The 20538-nt window shown below is 37.7% G+C and overlaps 1 protein-coding gene across 1 annotated transcript in view; it reads right to left on the bottom strand.

Moving 5' to 3' along the window:
- The window catches only part of LOC124159311 (probable chitinase 10), a 76868-nt gene that overhangs the window by 40558 nt on the left and 15772 nt on the right, over positions 1-20538 (bottom strand). Inside the window, exons 2-15 of the mRNA XM_046535054.1 lie at positions 15024-15181; positions 14057-14140; positions 12379-12617; positions 10664-10912; positions 8852-9058; positions 7008-7291; positions 6265-6423; positions 5516-5665; positions 4951-5083; positions 4376-4735; positions 3268-3627; positions 2609-2791; positions 1888-2201; positions 648-875 (exon numbers count right to left, since the gene is read on the bottom strand). Of these exons, the coding sequence (XP_046391010.1) occupies positions 648-875; positions 1888-2201; positions 2609-2791; positions 3268-3627; positions 4376-4735; positions 4951-5083; positions 5516-5665; positions 6265-6423; positions 7008-7291; positions 8852-9058; positions 10664-10912; positions 12379-12617; positions 14057-14140; positions 15024-15178 (3105 nt within the window). The 5' untranslated portion in view covers positions 15179-15181. The remainder of the gene's footprint in view (positions 1-647; positions 876-1887; positions 2202-2608; positions 2792-3267; positions 3628-4375; positions 4736-4950; positions 5084-5515; positions 5666-6264; positions 6424-7007; positions 7292-8851; positions 9059-10663; positions 10913-12378; positions 12618-14056; positions 14141-15023; positions 15182-20538) is intronic.

The following is a 20538-nucleotide window of genomic DNA, read 5'->3' as shown; positions in this document are numbered from 1 at the left end:
GCACCAGGAAAAGTGCCACACTCACTCACAGCGACTGTGAGACAAAAGTATTCTGCACAAGAGACAATCTTCAAAATGCATGGAGATCAACTCTGACTCTTGTGAGACTATATCTCTTGTTACTGAATAATCGCCCTTAAGCCCCTACTTAGATTTCTTTTCTGTAGCGAGTTTGAATTACCTTATCCATCCAGCCCCTTCAGTCATCATCCTTTAGAAAGTAATTTTACAGCTCTGAAGCAAACTTTTGAGCTACTAAATACTACACATTCATATCCGTTATTTTATGGAAAAAAATTCTAAAACCTTCCTTCTAATTATTGTTCAGTAATTCTGCAATTCCGTTTCAAATATTTAAACCGTTCTACAAAATATGTGATGCTCACTGGGGCAATAAAAATTATTAACAATGAAAAAAAGGTGGACAGATTTAAAATAGTAATGAAAAACTGATTGAATTCAAAATTTAGCAATGAAAAATAAAGAAAATATTGAATGTTAGAGAAAAAAGTAAGTTCAAATACAATTAAACATCTAACCAAAGGCTGATGATAACATGTATGTGCACCTAAGTTTTTGATAGATTTTTTCATATTGGTAATTTAGGATAGAGTGCAAAGTTATTTTAATACTAAAGTAAAACTTACAGTATTGTAATTAGGTTGAGTATCTCCCTGGCGATAGTACAGGGGGCTCACGTGACCAGTCTGGCCATCCCAACTACCATGATAGTCGTAGGTCATAACAGACATGAAGTCAAGATGACGAGAAAGCTTATCAACCTCATATGCATGCTGAATCACATCAGCATAGCCTGATATGGCAGCAGCAAGTACAAGAGGAGGATTTTGCTTGCGGAATTCCATGGAAAGTTCCTGAAAATAAATTGAATTCATAAACAATTATTGCAATATATAATTAACACTATAATAACACTAATGAACTATTAAAATAATATTAATATTAAAACATTCTTATAGGAATTATTAATTAATCAAAAGATAAGGTGATATGTAGTATGTGCCTTCATAAATGGCCATTATAGAGTGTGTTCCTCATCTTTTTTCAGCTCCGATTTCACATCACACAACCATTACATTCACTAAACTTTCAGTACTATCAGAGGCAGATCTATGGGGGCATTATCCCCCCCCCCCCTTTGGGTATCCAATTTACACTAGATAGAATGGCAATATGTATTCTTCTGACCCCCAGTACTGCTGGAAGATAACTCCCACTTAGCCTCCCCCTTGTCCCTATCCTGGATCCGCCACTGAGTACTACCCATTATGTTTAGAAGCACAAATAGAAACCATGTTACATTATACACCTGCTACATTATCAACCTCATATGCATGCTGAATCACATCAGCATAGCCTGATATGGCAGCAGCAAGTACAAGAGGAGTCAGAATTCCCAACCCAGATGATTTGTATTGTGTATTTAAACTTTTCCCAAAGAAATCCATGATTGATCCTTAACCTCTCAAAATATAAGAGAGAATATAAGAGAACTGCCAAGTAGAATGGAAGAGAATCTTCCATTCAACTTGGCAGAAGTGTTGTTTCAGTCTAACTTGATGCTATCAAATATTTTTGCCACAAGAGGGACAGGAGAATAATGAAGGCATCAATGATTTATGAGCACATCTGAATTTTAACAGAAATTCCCAATGAGATAATTATACAGTCACCACCCAGAATATTAAATTTACCGCCACAAAATACCATTGATTAGTAAATGTGCACCTAAAACCTAAAAGAAGATTCAGCAATGGTTCTACAAGGAATCTCTTACATATTAATTAAAAAAAAACATAGCAAATATTTAAAGCAACTTCAAACCATAATTCCCTCACAATTGAAAAAAAAGAAAGTAAAAATTACCTCAACCAGTTTTGAGAAGTTGGGTGGATCTGTTGCAGGCCCACGGGAACAGTCAGATTGCCAGCAGCGTGGATAGTGCCAATCAATATGTAAGCCTGAGAAACCATGTCGATTGAGGAAACTAATAGTTTTGCTAATAAAATTGCTTCTGGCAGCACTGCTGCTCACAAGACGAGAGTATTTGTCACCAGCAGAATCTGTCCAGCCTCCAAGTGAGAGGAGAACTGAAAGTCTCTCTCTTCCATCACCAGCTCCCCCAGGCCTTTGCTTAGGTGAACGTGGAGCCGGCAATGAAGTAACCCGCTGATAAAAGTCTGAAAAGGATGAATGGAGATTCAAATACTTCCAAAAGGTAAATAAATAATGAAACTTCATAACAAGAGGTCAAAATATAAGAAATGTGCATGACAAATGCTACAGCAAGCATGGTTGCCAAAAGTCGAACAATGTCCCACTGAAAAGCATTGATATATTGGAGTCCAGCTAAAACCCAACACTTCACAAATTACCAATTACAGTAAATTACCACAGTATGAGGAGAATGTTCTGCATGAAGAGTTTCATATCCAGGAAAAATATAAAAATCTAGAATTAATGGACTTGGTTTGGTGGAACTGCTATATATGTATCATCATAACGACATATGATGCATAGATATAACTATAAGTTATGAAATTATTTGCCAACATTTGCACATTAATTAAATAGTTTAGATACTCACTGTTTTCAAGATCAGCCCATGGATCAAAAGGAATTATCTCCAGTTTGTTAGGGTCAAGTGAAGCAAAAGCATACACCACGTGGGTACATAGTCGAGGATCAACATGCTCTGGAACAAATTTACTCTCTCCTTTGCGATACCATGCCCAGTTTGTGAAGTAGCACACGACTTTGAAGTTTTCCTCTGAAAAAAAATATGAATGAGTCCAACAATGGTATCAATATCACATGAAATAAAATATTAACTATTTTCTAGTCTTTTTTAATTTGAAACTGTTGTAGATTAAAGTTGTTTAAAAAGGTTATGTATTTCAAGACTTCAATTACAATAAAATCAAACCTAAAATATATGATATGGAGGAAGGGCTACAATAAGGTAATTTCATCAAGCTCCATGATTTCCATTGATTCATTTCATTGATGACCAGTTTTGAATGTTACCAGAAGATAGCCAAACAACTGAAACCAGACTTTTATAAATTACATCCGTGAAATACACCAAGGTCTATGTTATTAGCATCATTTCACTCTCAAATCAATTGATTACTATGCATGCATATATATGTTACCTAAAATATGTATGAATTATTCAATACATATATAATTCATACATATTTTTAGGTAATGTACAACAAGTTTGAAAATTATATAATTTATTACCTCCCACAAGCTGCTGCTTTTGACTGGGGACAAATTGAACACTTCCCTTTGATGGAAGATTTGGAGCATGTTCTGTTATTCGAGATAATGATGAGATGGGAGAAACTTGATGATGTCCGTAGGACACTTGTGCCAAGTTTGAGGCCTCCCTCACATGGCATCTGGCCCTCTGGGTTGGTCTACATTCATGGCTTGGAGCATCAAAACTATACCCAGATGGGCACTGAAGGTGGACACCTCTTCCTTCATGACACCACACATAATTACGGCAATTAGATGAGCGAATATCCCGCACCAAAAGATTTTCATCTTCCACACCCTCACAAAGCTCAGCTGCTCCTGATCCAGCGGTAGCACGAGCTAAAACAAAATAGTTTCAATATAGTACAGCAAGAATGTGTGTTAAAAATTAGATTTACAAAATTTTTCCAGTCATAGCTATTGAGAAATTTTAAGGATATACATAGTATAACACTTGGATGTAGATATGGGCTCACTAGCCATTGATTGTGCTAGCAAAAATTCTCGATAAGTTAAGCACAAAATAATTGTGTATCCATATTCTTTCTTCCCCTCATCTAAAAACTATCCTTCTAATCTTCTTGGGCTAAAAATGATACATAGGACAAAATACTTTGGAAAATTGAAGCTCATTATGCACAGGAAGAAGGAAAAGATATCTAAGCTTACCGGTTACATCACATTAAAAAATAATTGATTAAAATCATCAGAGAAAATGAGTGAGACCTTTTCTTCCAAAAAATGATTCCTAAAAAAAATTAGTCTAGTGACCATATGTATTTGGATAAATACAGCAGTCTCAATGAGAAAAATTCATTAACCAGACAAACAATGAAGACCCCAAGGTGGCGACCACCAGATAATGCTCAGTGGCACTAGCAATGGAGATAGAGGAGTGAGTTTAATCTCATTCATTGATCTTATCTAATACTGTACTATATTGTTGTTATTGCATAAATTACACCCTATTGTCTGATTAATAGCACTTACACTGAACACTTAACAAAAAAGGGGGGACTATATTCAGACATACACGGTAAATGGAAAACCCCTTTGTTTGGAGCAATGATGGACAAAAGTTGCTTACCAATGTTTAAGCATCCAGCAAGATGAGGCCAGTTACACAATTTAAGCTTCAAATCAAAATGTAGTCCATCAGGGCATGCATATGAATGCTTCCTGCCATGCTCACATCTGTAATACATGCCACAATCTTTTGGGTCAATAGCATAGCCTTTGCCCTTGCATGATGCTCCTGGGCCCAATACCACTAAAGGTTCGCCTGGCATGGGAACAACCATAACGCCTCCTTCCCCACTGCTAGAACTCTCATTGCTTCCTCCTCCCATACTCATTTCTTCCTCACTCATACTTTCTTCTCCCATTGAAGTCATTTCTTCTTCAGATGATCCTACACCACCTATTTCTTCCTCCACTGGCATGACAACTTGAAACCAAGTGAAACACAAAGACCCATGTTAAAACAAGTATCTGAGAAGGAAGGCATTAGTTTACATTCTATATGATTCAAACATTCAAAAAGTATTGATTATGTTCAATATCATTAGATGTTTAAATAATGTTAATGGGCAGCATTGGTTTACAAATTACAATTTTTTGTCTTAAAAGATAATTCAAAGTAATCTTGAATTGAGGGCTTACCAGGCGGTTGAAGAGCACTCCTTACAGCAGTAAGGAGAGGGTACTTCCCTTTACCACAAGAACCTTGGAAATCATCCAAATCCACAGACCAAACCATCACACCTCCCAAATGATTGTTCAAAACATAAGATACCTACAATAAAACCATTTATATTACAGTAAATGCAAGTTTTCGCAAGTTTTTCTTTTAATGAAATAGAATAACAAAATAAAATGAGTCAAATCAAGAGTTGATAAATGTAAAAAAAAATAATATGGTATTTTCTTTTAATCATACTGAAAATATTCCTACTCAGAACAAAACTTTGGAGTAGGAAGGTGGCAAGAATGCTCACTTTAATCACATCAATGGTGAAATCTTTTTTTGTTTATGACAAAACAGGCATCATGTACTCAATTTGTTTCCCTGCAGTAAACACAAATCAAAATTTCACTCTTTTGCTGCAAGATGTGAGAATTTGATGTCATGGGTAAACAAAGAATTTATGCAATGGTAAGATGAAAAACAGAGCATACCTAAAGAAAAATATAAATTGAATATTTTCCACATAGAGTCCATACTAACCTTATTAGTAATACTTTCTTCATTATCATAACCTATCCATTGATCTCCCTTTACCATATATGGTGAGCCTCCATCATCCACTTTCTTCATCCAACCACCACCCTCTTCTCCTTTATCACAGATTTCAAAATATGCCATATAGCCAGCTTCCTGTTAATAAAGTAGAGAAAAGATGTGAGAGGGGAGTAGAAATAAAAAAAGCAAAATTCCAATGAACTAAGGTTTCAATAATTGAAGCATTACTGCATCAGTTGAGTTTTTTTAATTTGCATATTATTATAATATTTCAGACATGCTGACTTTGCCAAAAAATCCAATGAGTAATTATGACGTCATATTACTTTTCATTCGAAGGCTTATCGATTCTACCTTTATTGCAGTTATAATTGCCCAGAAAAAATATTCATAAGCTACTGAAGGATAAAGTTGGATAAAATATGTGCAAGATACCACAACACACACAAACAGAGGATAGATCCTTTTTATTAACAGATAAAGATTGCGTGATGATGACATATTCATTTAAATTTATTCAATGTCTTGCAATAAATTTTTTTCTGCATTGATGATATTGATATAAGAAAAAAAATTTCACTCTGATAAAGAGCATCTGAAATTTATTCCACTCAGAAAAAATTGCACTCCATTTAAGTGATCAAATAACATTATAAATAACCCTGGAAAATGATTTATTATCAAAAGCGCCAATTATATAGTATCAGCTCAATTCCCTCAGAACAGTATAGTACCTGAGTGTAAAATCCAGGCTTCCCAAGGCCTTTGATAGCAGCTCCAGGCTTGTATTCAGATGCATTGGCCAATGCAAACGAACGACCATAGAATGGAATACCAACAACTAATTTTTCAGCAGGAGCACCCTTTTTAAGCCAGTATTTGACAGCATAGTCCTGAAAAATAATTGAAAAAGAAAAATAATAATAATAATATCATGCTGTTACTAAGAGAATACTTTCAAATATCAAGGAGCTAATGGCATGAGAAATACACAGAGAGAGAGTATGAGGGTTCTAGGTGAACCCTTCGAAGGATACAACGCACCGGGGCCAGGAACCAAGCCCGTGGCTTATACGCCCAGACACCCAGGGAAGGGAAGGAAGGGAAGGAAAAAGGATAGAGGCACCGCCGCGATAGGAGCCCGTCGACGCCTCTGGAAAAGGAAAGGGAAGGAAGGGACGGGACGAGGGAATGACACCTCAACGCTATAGAAGCGAAGAGGGCCCTACTATTAGTGAAACCAAGCATAAGCAATTAATGTTCTAGCGATCCTAGTGGATTTTCCTATGAGGAAGAAAAATCCATCGATCGAATCGCTAGATGTGAGAAATACACAGTAAAAATATTTAACATTTAACTGCAAAAAATCATGCTTTGACTGGAATGAAAAAAGGAATCCAAATGCTATGATTAAGACTTATGCCGTGGCCAGATAAAAATTCAAAAGCACTGTAACATACTCCATACATCCACTTACCACATTGTAAAAGTGACCCAGACCAGTATCAACAGATGTCATCTTTAGAGGAGAGTGGTGTAAGGCAGCAGCATCCCTCTCCGCATGAAGATCAAAAGTGGCAAGTGAGAGGAATGATAAATGCTTAGCAAGGCGAGGAACATCATAGCCGTCATCAACACGGAACCTGGATGCAGATACAGCAGCAGATAGGATACCATCGGGTCCCAGAGCTTCCATCAATTCCTCAGCCAATAAAGCCAAGCGCTCCTTATCTTCAGGCACTCCTCCAGTTTCAGCAGCTCCTGGAATTGAAGTTATATATTCAGTCCATATTTATGCAGACACATCAAGATTGATTGATGAATACCATTCCAGTATTTGCGTTAACACGTACGCTGTGCTGTGACCCACTTCCTCCCTCCAAAGAGGAAAATTAACAGTTTTTCTTTTTTTGCATCTGTTGCCATTCATAAAATGATAAGCTAGGGACATATAACTTTGTCTGTCTGCACTAGACATGGTAACCTATATGGAGCGACCTGAAGTTAAGAAGCGACCCATTGGTGGGTCACGCCACCCAGATTAAAACTCGTTCAATACATGGATGACCCACCCGAGAGTCATACTTTGGTCAGGCTGAGAGGCACCACACAAAATGACCGACCATCCACAACTTGGCCCACCACTTCTGATCAAAGATAACGCGTTGGTGTGCAATTTTACATGACGCCACCCCTTCCATCACTTCAGAATGGAATTGGACAACTAAAGTTAAAGAAAAAGAGATAGATGCCATCTAGGTGGTGCTCCCACATGGCTCCACTGGACACTGACCTCAATCTAACACTCAGGTTGCCCACAAATCAGCAGCTCTTAGTCGCAGCAGTGGGCCCGTGCCACGTTCTTGAGGCACTGGGAGCAGTGCTAACTCTGGGCAGGGGATAGAAGATAAATCTACGCATGACTGACAAGTGCGTCACACAGCACAGAATGAAATACACCTGTGATCCACTGGTGGGTCCCACTGCAGTCTGTACCAGGGAAGAAGGATTCAGCTCCACAGCAAATGCGTTAAATTAATAATATATTGTACATGAAATGCAGATACAACTGTTCTCTAAACAATGTCCTCATATAGAAAAGAGAAGTTAACACCCTATTCAATTAATTTGGACAACTTTTCACACCATGGAATAGATTGATCTGTTCTTAGGAAAGTCAACTAGTTTTGTCCACTTTTACTTGGTAAAAGATAACATTTTTTTGTATAGTTACATGAACTTTTCTAAATAGATAGATTGAACTTCTTAGATCTATGATAGAGAAAAATATGCAAGGAAGGTTAATCAATTGCCAGAATCATGCAAGTGAAAGTAAATAAAGTGCATATATTGTATAGTAATAGAGCTTAACAAATTTACTACAGAAAAATAGATTTCATACTAAAAAAAACATGTTTTTCTCATTTTGGAAAATGACAGTACTCCCTGAACCATTTAGATAATTTTTTCCAAAGCATATTTCAAAGTTACAACAAAAATGTAAAATGATTTGCAAATTAAAAATTCTTTCCAAAGTCTGCAATGCTAGCATGCAGATTTTTATAAGGAATACATTCATATAGCAGCTCTTGAAAGTGTGACTTTCTTCAAGTAAATGGCATTCTGTTACTATGTGTAAATTTTATATTCCTTCATTAAGGGGTTCTATATTCATAATAATTCTATATTTTAAAAAAATCAAATGTTATCATTCAGACACACAATTACAGTAAAGACTTTATAAAAAAAATTCCAAGAATTTGAAATTAAAATTATCATAACATTTAACATGAATGAGCATGATTTATTCAGCAAACTCACCTGGGAATTCCCAATGGAGGTCCACACCATCAAATTGATGTTCTTTGAGGAAGTGGATGACAGAACGAATGAACTCGCGACGCCTGGATGCGGACGAAACCATCTGCGAGAACTTCCTACCTCCCTCTCCAGCCCACCCGCCGACAGAAATGAGGACTTTCAGGTCAGGGTTCATCCTTTTGAGACCGACGGCGGCCCTATAACCTCCTGCAAATGTAAATTCAACGATTAGCCCCCGGTTAGTAGATAACCTGGTCGTCATGCGGGATATGCGGGTGGGAAACTTTCAAGGGGCACAGGAAAAAAAATCCAAAATACTACGAAAGGGAAAAAAATTATAGATAGTTAGTCAGAATTGATTCTGCATTAAAATACATTCGCCCGGCAGTAGATGAAACTTATATGTACATGGATTCACCACAAATTGACTGAAAGAAAACGCATTTTCCAAGGCGATGCGAATTTTTATTCATAATAAAGTGAGAGTACAAAATAGATGAGGCTCAAAAAGAGCAACAATGAAGGTACGAAAATTTTAAGATACCCTACCACTTATGAAATTATTTACCATTCCTTTAACAAGTGAGAGAGTCAAAAACAGAAAACTTGCCCGAAAGGATGAGAGATAGTTCTATTTCCCACTCAAGCATTCAGACAATCGTATTAGCGTTCAGTTTTACCCTGTTTTATGCGACATATACCTTAATATGCAAGAATTAATACAGGAGATTGAGCGAAAAAATTCACCGAGTAAAAAAAGCCATGAAGGCCAGATTACATGTTACATTAAAGCATTAAAGTTACGACGTGAATACTAGAATGAACTGAGAATTCACCGGGTATTCATACCAACTTTTCGAATGTATGGACAGAAAATAGAGCCTGTTTTAATTTTTCACAACCCTTATAACTAGAAGCGGGTTGGCATTCGAAAAATATCCAGCAAAAATAGTAAATAAACTAGTTAGACTAGATGAATTGAGTGACCAGGCCTTATGAGAGCGCATCGCTCTCGCTCTAACAGTCATATTTTCTCATTTTTTTCGAAGGTATTTTCACAAGATACAATATTATTTTTAAATAAACAGAGTATATTTAATAAAAGTACTGGAGTAAAATTTCCGTCATTAAGATACAATATAATACTTTAATTATCGGTTAGGGTCTACTCTGTGTGCCCACAAAATTTCCAAATGCTATTTAACATGATGAAAGAATTTGTCTACTTCCACACTTTTTTATTTATACCGACCAATGTTTCAGCACATAATGCCATTTCCAAGGTTTTCCTGACCTGTTCAAAATATCATCCCACAGATCAGTCAGGAAATCGAATAAAAAATATGACCGGTCGAGGGAGAATGGTGCGTCTCCTCCTAATTCTCAGTTTAAGAACTGAGATGACCACATTGCTATACTTCTCACCTGAGGGGACTCCATAGAAGAGGCCCAATTCCACTCCATGGGAGGCTGATTTCTGTTGCCACTTGGGTGGCATTTTGATCAGTTTTCAAAAATGTCCGCGGCGCCGCGATGAGTGCAATGCGATTCACTTTTTTCCAATATTTTGTGCCACAATATTTGTAATTGTGAGGAATAGCATTGGCGGTTTATGAATTTAATAGATCACATCATCGTGTGTATATATTTCGGTTAAAAACGCTAATTATACCTTATTACCCCGTGAAACTCGGATCACTTTGACCGTTGGCGACGCGACTTTTGTAAACCCATTCCAATGCGCGGCGGTTGACAACATATTTAGAGGCCGACTTGACGATCCTCTTTTGTTGCATTTTTTAATGTGCTCACCTTTGACGATATCGAAATCTTCGTTGTGCGGCGTGATGGCGAAAGAGTGCGGGTCGAGCGCGGCGAATGCGTAGATGAGGTGCGTGCACGCGAACGGGTCCAGGGACGTGCTGGAGAAGTCCATCGGCTCCCTCCGGTAAGCGGCCCAGCTCTCCACGTAGCAAACGACGCGGGGAGCATTGCCGTTCCCTTTGTTCACGTTGGGGAAGAAGGCGGCGAGCTTCTCAGAGTGTTCCTTACGCCCTCCAACTGCGACACACGGGAAGAAAAAAAGCATTTTATTTATCATTAGAAGAAGCGATTTTTATTTCAGATAAACCATGCAGCCATGAAAATACACTCTCTAATATACACAAAATACCGTTCTGAAGAGTTGATAAGCTACCTTCACTTCACTATGGCCTATCTAGTGACTCCGTTTTACCAATGGTTCAATTTACGTTCGGCATGATTGAATTTAAAAGGCCGTTAAATAATTTATGAGACCAAATATACAAGTTAAATATTACAATACTTATATTTTTTAAATATATTAAAGCATATTTTATATTTTCACCGTTTTTCACGCCAATGAACGCCATAGCATTGATGGAATAAAATATTAATAATACATAAATTGGACAAATATTCATTAAATAGAATTCAATCAATGATATTCGTAAATAATCGCCATTTTAATAACAATTCCATCGGTAAAACCTATTATTCCTCAAATAGGAAGCCAGTTAACCAAGGCTTACCTAAGCTTCCAATTCCACTGTGGTTTTCGTTGGCTTTAATAGTAAAAGATGTGACGAACTACCTCGAATATGACACTAATAGTTAGCACGGTCATGTGCATGGCACTGAAAGCATTGTAGGCATACGTAAGCTTGAATATAAGAATCAAATAATGGGCAAGGCTTAAATAAACTGATGGAAAACGAAATGAAACTGAAGAGAAAAATGAGCTGGCAACCTTGGAAAGACGCCAGATAATAATTGGCCCAAGAATATTTTCTGGCAGCCGACGACTTAATTCGAATAGTCATTATCCTTGCATATTCATTACCATGAGTAAGTAGACATTATCATACCAAAAATATATATCCCTTTTATTAATTATTAATTCGTACATCTCTCGGGCTACTCACTTTAGCAGTAACTTACAGCCAGCATTTCAATAACCGTTTATTAATTACATGAGCACATCAGAATTTAAAAATGTCAGCAAATAGTACCTGAGGGATAATGGGGGAGTCAGGCTCCGAAATTCTTACGGTAATTCATCTTTTAACTTGGTGGGAAGCCCGAGACGACAACACACACGCTATGAGCCAAGTAAGCACAAGGTCAGTGAAGATTTCTCGGGTGTCACACCGGGTAAGGTCCTCCAAATCTCCTTCCAAAGTTTCTATATGCAACTCGCCCATCATCCTCTGGGATTTAGGAAGAACTTTTTCAGGAATCCGCGAGGATGATGGGCGAGTAGCACATATAGAAACGTCGGGAGACAATATGGAGGACCGTAATTGGTGTGAGGCCCGATAAATCTTCACTGCCATTGTTCGCCGGAAAAAAAACAGACATTGCATTAAGCACAAGGTCTATAATTACGGAGAGGTCTCTTTCACCAAAGTACTCGGATATCTCAAACAGTTCACCAAGAGATAATAATACCTCCGACGCTAAAATTGCCAAGCTACGACACGGACGCAACTTGGTACTTGACTCACCTTTGACCTTCTTTTTCACGACTCGAATCCTTTTCTTGGGATCATCCTTCAGCGCCGCCGACAAGACTGGTCGGCCAAAAGGTTTGGCATCGGAGCGGGCGACCCGGTACCAGCCGAAGGGACCAGGGATCAGACCGAAGTACAGCGGGAACGGAGGTGCTGGTGCGGGAGTGAACCCGAAGGCCGGAGGAGATGGTAGACTCTCCACGGCCGATCGGTAAGGTATACTCTCCCGAGCCCTAGAAAAGTGTTCACGTCACACGTGTAAGAGTAACAGACTATCGAAATTCAATGATTCTACGATTAATTCAATTCCTATCGCATAAAAAAGACAAAAATAAATGCCGTTAATACCAGACATTATTCAATAAGTACTGATTTTCTCACCTAATAAATGACAGAAAAATACTATCAGGTACGTCTGCGAGCAATCTACGCCAACGAGAGTATTCTTACACAAAATATTTTTAATAATCTAAGCCTGCATCATGCAATTATTAGTTAAGAAGGTGAGCAGGGATCTTAAATAAAAAGTTTTCAAAGGCTGCTAGATGCCTTGAACCTTGGTGGTGGCGTAGTAGAGTCCTCGCCTGCCAAACCTAAGGTCCTGGGTTCGAGTTTCACCAGGGGTGTTTGTGATCGTGCAGTTGTTAATTATTGACCGAATACGGTCCATTAGAGCTGTTTTCGGGACATTTAGAAATAATTATCATTATTCCATCCAAGTACAAGTAATTATTCCATTATTGTAACTTTGGGTCAGACTTCCGTGATTTTAGATATCAATTTTTGAAATGGCTTAATCGTCGGACCATAAAAATTTTTTCGTGTGTATTAAATACAGACTATTCACCAAAGATAATTAAAGGGAGTAAGAAAAACAGCGTAGTTTCCTTTTGCAACGAGTAGAAAAGCTAATATCCACATACCTGTAACATGGAGGACACGATCGTATCTTAAATGAGACAACAAGTAATGAGCCAAGAATAAATGCTTCCTTTGCTTTCGCCGTCGCCTATTTTAACCCATTAAAAAGAAACCACCTTAGGAGGAATCACATTAAAATTTCCATGGTATTATGTATGATTTTGCAGCAGGTTCATAAAACATATCTATACTATAATTTTTCATAAATATCAAGCAAAAGTAAAAAGCCTGATCTAAGGTACGATTGTAAAAAATAGTGTATACGTTTCAACATGGAAGCAATATCATTTACCACTTTGAAACCACGCATAAAATAGTCAAAAAATATTACTACCATGACAGAAGGGTTCACTTGCCATGGGTTTTTTTTATGATTCTAACTCGATATGAATATGATACAAATTACATCTCTCTACCCCGAGTTCCCACGATATGAAAATACAAAACTCTGGAAAATACCAATATAAACCATAGCTTTAGACAAGTGCAATTAACATTACAAAATTCAAACTTTTTGACCGAATAATTTCCTTACTATGGTTTTAAATACATAGTAGAGCATAATTACATTCTAAGTAGCTATTTATCATGGAGAAAAGCGAGATATCTCGTATTTAGGCACCTATTAACACAAGTACTCGTCTCTAATACCGAAAAAAAGTCAAAAGCCATAAAGTCAAGGTTTGGATGAGGAGCAATCTGATTTGCATTCCTGAGCCAATATTATTCAGTATTTAGCAAACGAACTTACCTGTCCCATACTGTAGGAATGTGTTCCACTGCTTCTCGCAGAGGAAGTGGGCGCGAGCCGTATGGATCTTGATTCACCCAAGACCTGATAGTAAAAATCAAGAAATGTTAATAGATGTTGAATTAAGCTTCTTTTAATGAATACCAAAAAATATATTTATAACTCTGCATTAAAAAATAAAAAGAGGAAACAAGAAATAATCGCTCCTTACTCTGAACAAATACAGCGCCATAAAACATTTACGAAGGACTGCGAAAATTAAGTACTTTCAAACATTCACCCGATATTGGATATCCTGTGGATGATCTTTGTTGAAACATATAAAGTACCATCTACACACACCCTATGGATTGTATAGTTGCATTTCTGTAAGGTATATTCGAAGATGTATGCAAAATGCCAAATAGACCCTTCAACGGCACCAAATATGTCATACAAAACTAAACCGAACTGATAATAACTATTCCCACTTCCAAATCAAAATCACACTTTAAACAAGCGTAATTTAATCAAATCTTAAAATTAAAAATATACAATTAAAGAGTAAACTATTCGCGTGAGGCTGACTCCTTATAGGAAAGGAATAGGAAAAGGTCGATGTAATGTAACAAGGACTAACAACGTCGACAAACATATTGAAGGAGACTTTTGAGGGAATAAGAAAATTAACGTGCATTATAATGTGGGTAAACTTTTATCGGGATTCCCACCGGGTTATATTCTCCATTTCAGTCAAAGTTTCGAGCTCCGACTGAGGGCTCATCCTCACTCACAATCAGGGCTGCTGAATGTCATTTTATTTTCTTTTATCGACATTCAGCAGCCCTGAGGAAGAGACCCGAGTCGAAGCTCGAAATTGGCTGAAATGGAGAATATAACCCGGTGGGAATACCGAGAGAAGTTTACCCAAAATATTCGCCGGGAAAGCATCAAATCTTATTGCATTATCTCAGTACATATTACTCACGTGTAGGCCGAAGACTTGACGGGCGGTGTCTGGTGGTAGGGGACGCTCTCGACGGCTCCCCGCTGGAATGTGGGGCCCTCATCCTCGGCCGCGGGGGCGCTCCACGCGACGCTGAGCGCCGCCGCCGCGGCGAACAGCAACCGCCACGGGATCATTACCTACACAGCAAAAGGACACAGATGAGAGAATTTTATTTTATTTTCAGGAAATAAAAACAGTAGACTAGCCATCGGCAAAACTGAACAACGTCACCCACAAGATCAAAAAAGAACGCACCAAAAGAAGAAATTCAAATTCATATAAATATCAAAATCTCTCAAAATTTTTTAAATTAAATACCCCATTTCGGGTATTGAGTTGAATATAGCGCAGAGAAATTTTGATCGAAGTCTGAGACCGCAAGGGCTAATCGTTTAATAAGTATGCCGGGACAAGCCACGGTGATACGGAGTCACCTGCAATGCACGAAATGTGCCGAAATTCCACACGGAAAAAATCATTCCGGGATTAACTGGGATTCGACGCCTCGAATTCGACGTTAGCATAGCTGGTTAAAGCAATCGACTTGAAAATGGGGGATTTGGATTCGAATCCTGGTCAAGGCGAATGATTTTTTTATCTGTGGAATTTTCGGCCGATCGCTTATTGAAATGAGCTCCTTGGCCTATTTCAAAATTCTTTCCTCATGTTCCAGAGAACTTTTACGGGTATTTTCTCGTTCGATACTTCAACGTGAAGGAGAATGCGATTCATTTGAAGTAAATAGTACTTCATTAAAAAAACAGGCTGAAATTGCTCACTGCCCATCTACTAACAAATGCCAAAGGCAGCAGTAAAGGAGATGTTCGGCTATCTTCAGGTTCGACTGGTCTAAAATTGTTTTAAAATAAAGGCAATGAAATAACTAGAATAGCAAAATTTTAACGAAGAGAGTACAAATTTTTCACACGAATTCTCATTCGGTTCGGTATGACTGCAAAGCATCAATCTTGCAAGAAATATCGCAATTTGAATCGCCTAAATGTAAACAAATAATTTGGTATTAGAAAAAAACACTTCCTTCAAATTTTTCCTTGTCACACATTCACCATGACACAATTGCTGGGGTACATCATCGCACGACAGGGAATGTCAGCGTTCGCGTCGAGGTCACGGAGAGACAAGAGCTATCGAATGATAATCGGATTCATCGCCGAGTCCGAAAGCTCAAAGGCGGGAAAAAGCTGCTTGAAATAAAACGTACCTTTCTTTCCAGAATCATAGCTAATTATTAATTTTTCCCTGATATTCAACGAATTTTTCTAGTTTCATTATATCTTCAATTTTTTTATTTCAAGTTTTTTACTAATTTGCAATACTTATCCCAGAAAGCGAAAATGAAGTGAAGTCATAAAGAGCACTAATGTAAAATCAAATAAAACAATTTCCAGTCACTAAGCGTTAAAAGTTGAGCTGAGGCTAGGTATATTCTGAAGCAAAAATTATGTACGCACAGCTAAGCGACTTGAGTACAGCGCTAACATCAAGGTTCAGTCTAGAGCAAAACATTATTCGATACCCGAGATCAATAAAAAATTTCCAACAAAATGACATAAAAAACTTCTATCGTAAATGATTGTTTTCAAAGACCATTGTGCTGCATAGAGAAGCTCCAGACAACCAAAATTAAAAATGGCTAGCTGGAAAAGAATACGCATATCGGTAAAATAATTTTGAACTGAAGTATTATTTGATACCATACATGCATTGCTAAAATTACTCACGTAATATTAAAGGCGATATTTGGCGAAAACGATCAACAAAATCTATAGATCTGTATGCATGACACGTCTCCGGAAACAAACATAATAAATTATAAATAAATTGAAAACGCAAGTAATTATTCTCGTGAGATACTCAAAATCTGGGAAAATCAGATGCAGATGAATACCAAATAATGAGAAAATTCAAGAGCTAAAAGATTAAAATCACTTGAAAAAATAAGATTTCGCGGGAAGAAATAAATGTTTCCAATATGTCTTCTTGCTTCGTAAAGCGCGATTAAATTTTAAATAGCTTCAACCGAGCAAATTTATTGAACCGATCTAAGACAGAGATTCCTTATCCAATCTGTAAAATACCTAAAGAAATACTATTAGTTACGCAGTAACACGACTAAAAGGTAGATATTTTTTTACAAGCAATCGAAAACAATTACAGATAACACTTTTGATCTTACAGGAGTAAAAGTTGGAGTACATATATAGACTCAACTAACTTCATGTTCATTAGGGTCAAATGGATACAATGGAAACAAATAGGAGCGTTAATTACACGTAATTATGAGTAAAACAAAAAGTAACTGAGAAAAAAGGCATCGGAAATCATAACGCTTCACAAAATTGTATAAGGAAATAAAAAAAACACATATTGAGGAAGAATGCCCATTAGAAAGAGGATAAAAAACAATTTTTGCAAAAATTGGTCCAAAATTGTAAAGGAATGGTTTAGAAATCCTCATAGCATGCGGATTTAACCCATAAACACAACTCTGAATATTCTAGACCTTGTTCATGTAAAAGCCACACCTTTTAACGAATATACTGTATTTTCACGCTCAATTTAAATTGCACTCGGAGTAATCCAAGATCATTTTCGCAATGGCTAGATACATAACGTGTCCATTACAATTACTATAGCTTCTCGAGCTCATCCTGATATCGATTATTGTATTTAATTCGTATTTTCGGTCGATAGCTATGACAGTTTTTTCAGCCTCATTGGATAATTTTTGGAATTGACCCTAAGATTCCCCAAATGATGAGATAGAATCACACCCAATCATTAAAAATCCAACACTTGCATGGTATTGCAATCCTGTGCGATAGATAGAGCCGCGGAGCTCTGTCATCACAATTGATAGGATCTTGATGTGAGACCGATCGCGGTACAAAGTAAAACCATGCGGTAAATGTAGAGCTATTTACCATACCCTTCCATATTCTACGGTAAAATAATTGAAACAGAATTTAGGAATTCATTTAACATTAATTATACAAAATTAAGTAATACTAACAAGTTTTCAGGCAGTATTGATTTGCAGGACATGAACCTACAGTATCTATTTACAACAGAATTTATGAATTAAATATAATATTAATTATACAAAATTAAGTAATACTAGCTAGTTTTCCGACAGTATTGATTTGCAGAACATGAACCTATTCAAATATTTACGGATAATTTTGCGGAACATTGAGAAAAAGCAATTTTAGGCACTAGATATTGTTTAAATGGCAATCGTGCATTACAGACGGGAAAAATAGTAATATACTATCATAACTTCATAGCTAAAAAAATCTTTCACCTGGCCTCAGCTATGTCTATAAAAAAAGAGAGCGATTACAATAAATACCATTTTGGTGCAAAACTCGGACCAAAAAGAATACAGCGGGAGACCACTGACAGCTCACAACTTACATGTGAAGAAGGATCCCAACCATTATGCTAAAAAGTGGAGCGTCACCTGTTTATCCTGGCAGTGACAATAATATACTCTCTCCAGCAGCACAACGTGGGGTCGCAGACGTGGAATGTAATTGCAAACTAGAAAGGCGAACGGAGGCGGAAATTCGCACTGAGAGGCGAAATAGGGGACGAGAGTCCGGGGCGGTTGCTAATTCTCGCGTCCTCGGCGGCAGGGTGTCTTTCTAAGTGGCCGTCGCCGGTATCCTGACTCACCCGCTAAGAAAGAGCAGAGAAGGCCGTCCTTGAGCGACAACAATGGGCGAGCGCATTGGACCTTATGTGATAGCACCATTTGAGGACCACGCGCGTGTGTTTGTGTGTCCGTGGGTTGGACAGCGGCAAGCATACATATCACCGCCAGCAACGTCCGGAATACTTATCAGGAGGTGATCATCCGACTACATCCCAATCGCTCACGACGACGAGGGTGGCCGACTCAGGGCACGAATCATCCACAATAAAAAAAGAGCGACAATGTCCTGGCCGAGACGCTCGCAATTTTTGCTAGCGAGCAAACTAGTTTCGCATTTCGAATAAAGATAGCGTTTACCCATTTAATTCCGAAAATAAAATCTCAATTGTACTTCGGGAGAGAAATTCTTTTCACATATTTAAAACAGCAAGATATACCAAATATTTTTCAATAAAACAATCAGTAATAATCATGAACTAAAGCCCCAATATACTAATTAGAATAAATTAACGTCAGTATTGTACATGATGCAAAAAATGTAACTACCTATTAGAAAAGATTCACAAATACCAACACAACCAGATGTCATCAATAGGTATTTGTGTAAATCAATGCACACATGGATTCATGCTTTATACGCATCCAGAGTTGACTCACTGTGATAGAGAGTTTATGTTAAGTATTTTAGTCATTACCGATGATAACATAAAATTATCATCAATTTCTATTTTCCCAACGCAACATTTGAACACAGACAAAGACTAAGCACGACTTATGTATTCATCCAGACGAGCCACTGTGTGACTTATTTTTCGCACACGAGGGATTAAAGAATTTTATTGCAAGCATAATATTTATTATAAGAGCAAGCGGGAGCACATAGTCGCATAAATTCGCCGCAAGCGAAGCCAATTGTGTCACGTAAACACCGTACACTGAAGATTTCTGCACTTTCCTCGGGTTCTCACTACGTCCGTTGTCAACAAACGCCAACGCACGCGGTGGGAACCCGAAGGAAATACAGAAATCATATAATCAACGCCGCGAAAAATCTTCGAATCTACATCGTATAATACACTGAAATATACACACAAAATTATACACTGAATTTCGCGTTGAGTTCCTTAACATTAATACATGTATGAGGCTATAATTTCAAATCCAAAGCATGTAGCACTGGTTACACTCAAAACAGTGCACATAGAAGTCAATGAATACCCCTATAATAAGCCACATGGAGCATTCTTGTGCATATTCAATCAGACGATCTTATGCGTGAGGTGCGTCACTCAAGCCCGGCATCACTCTCGCTTTCTCTGTCACTCCCTTCCCCTACTGTTAACGGCGACATCTCCTCCATACCTGAACTCCGAAGTGACGTCATCTAATTGAAATACAAGTATCGTAAAATGCGTTTAAAATCAATCTGACCTCATACCTGCAGACCCCGACCTCAGGTGGCTACTAAATTTCTCGCCACAGGGGGGCAAAATGATGTTACGCTCTTCCACAGACGGTGTTCGTGAGATCACCACGTGTGACAGTAAAGGCGAGACACGTCCAAATTAAATTGAGGAAATTGGCGATCCTAAGCACGAATCCACCATTCATTTCACGGGAAAAAATTAAAAACTCGACAGATACAGAAAACGGGGACCACGTCGGAGGAAAGAGCAGTAGGATTAACACCACGGTTGGCGCGGTTTCAAATATTACAATCTTTATACGGACAGCAAGTTGACTAAGATGAGAACTAAGATTCGAATATGGGTCCAGCCTCAAAAAACCTCCAAGTAATCCGAATAATATTCTGAG

The sequence above is a fragment of the Ischnura elegans genome, chromosome 5, assembly GCF_921293095.1.
Source record: "Ischnura elegans chromosome 5, ioIscEleg1.1, whole genome shotgun sequence".
Taxonomy (NCBI): domain Eukaryota; kingdom Metazoa; phylum Arthropoda; class Insecta; order Odonata; family Coenagrionidae; genus Ischnura; species Ischnura elegans.
Note: the sequence above shows the minus strand (reverse complement) of the source record. Positions and strands in the feature narration are given on the sequence as shown.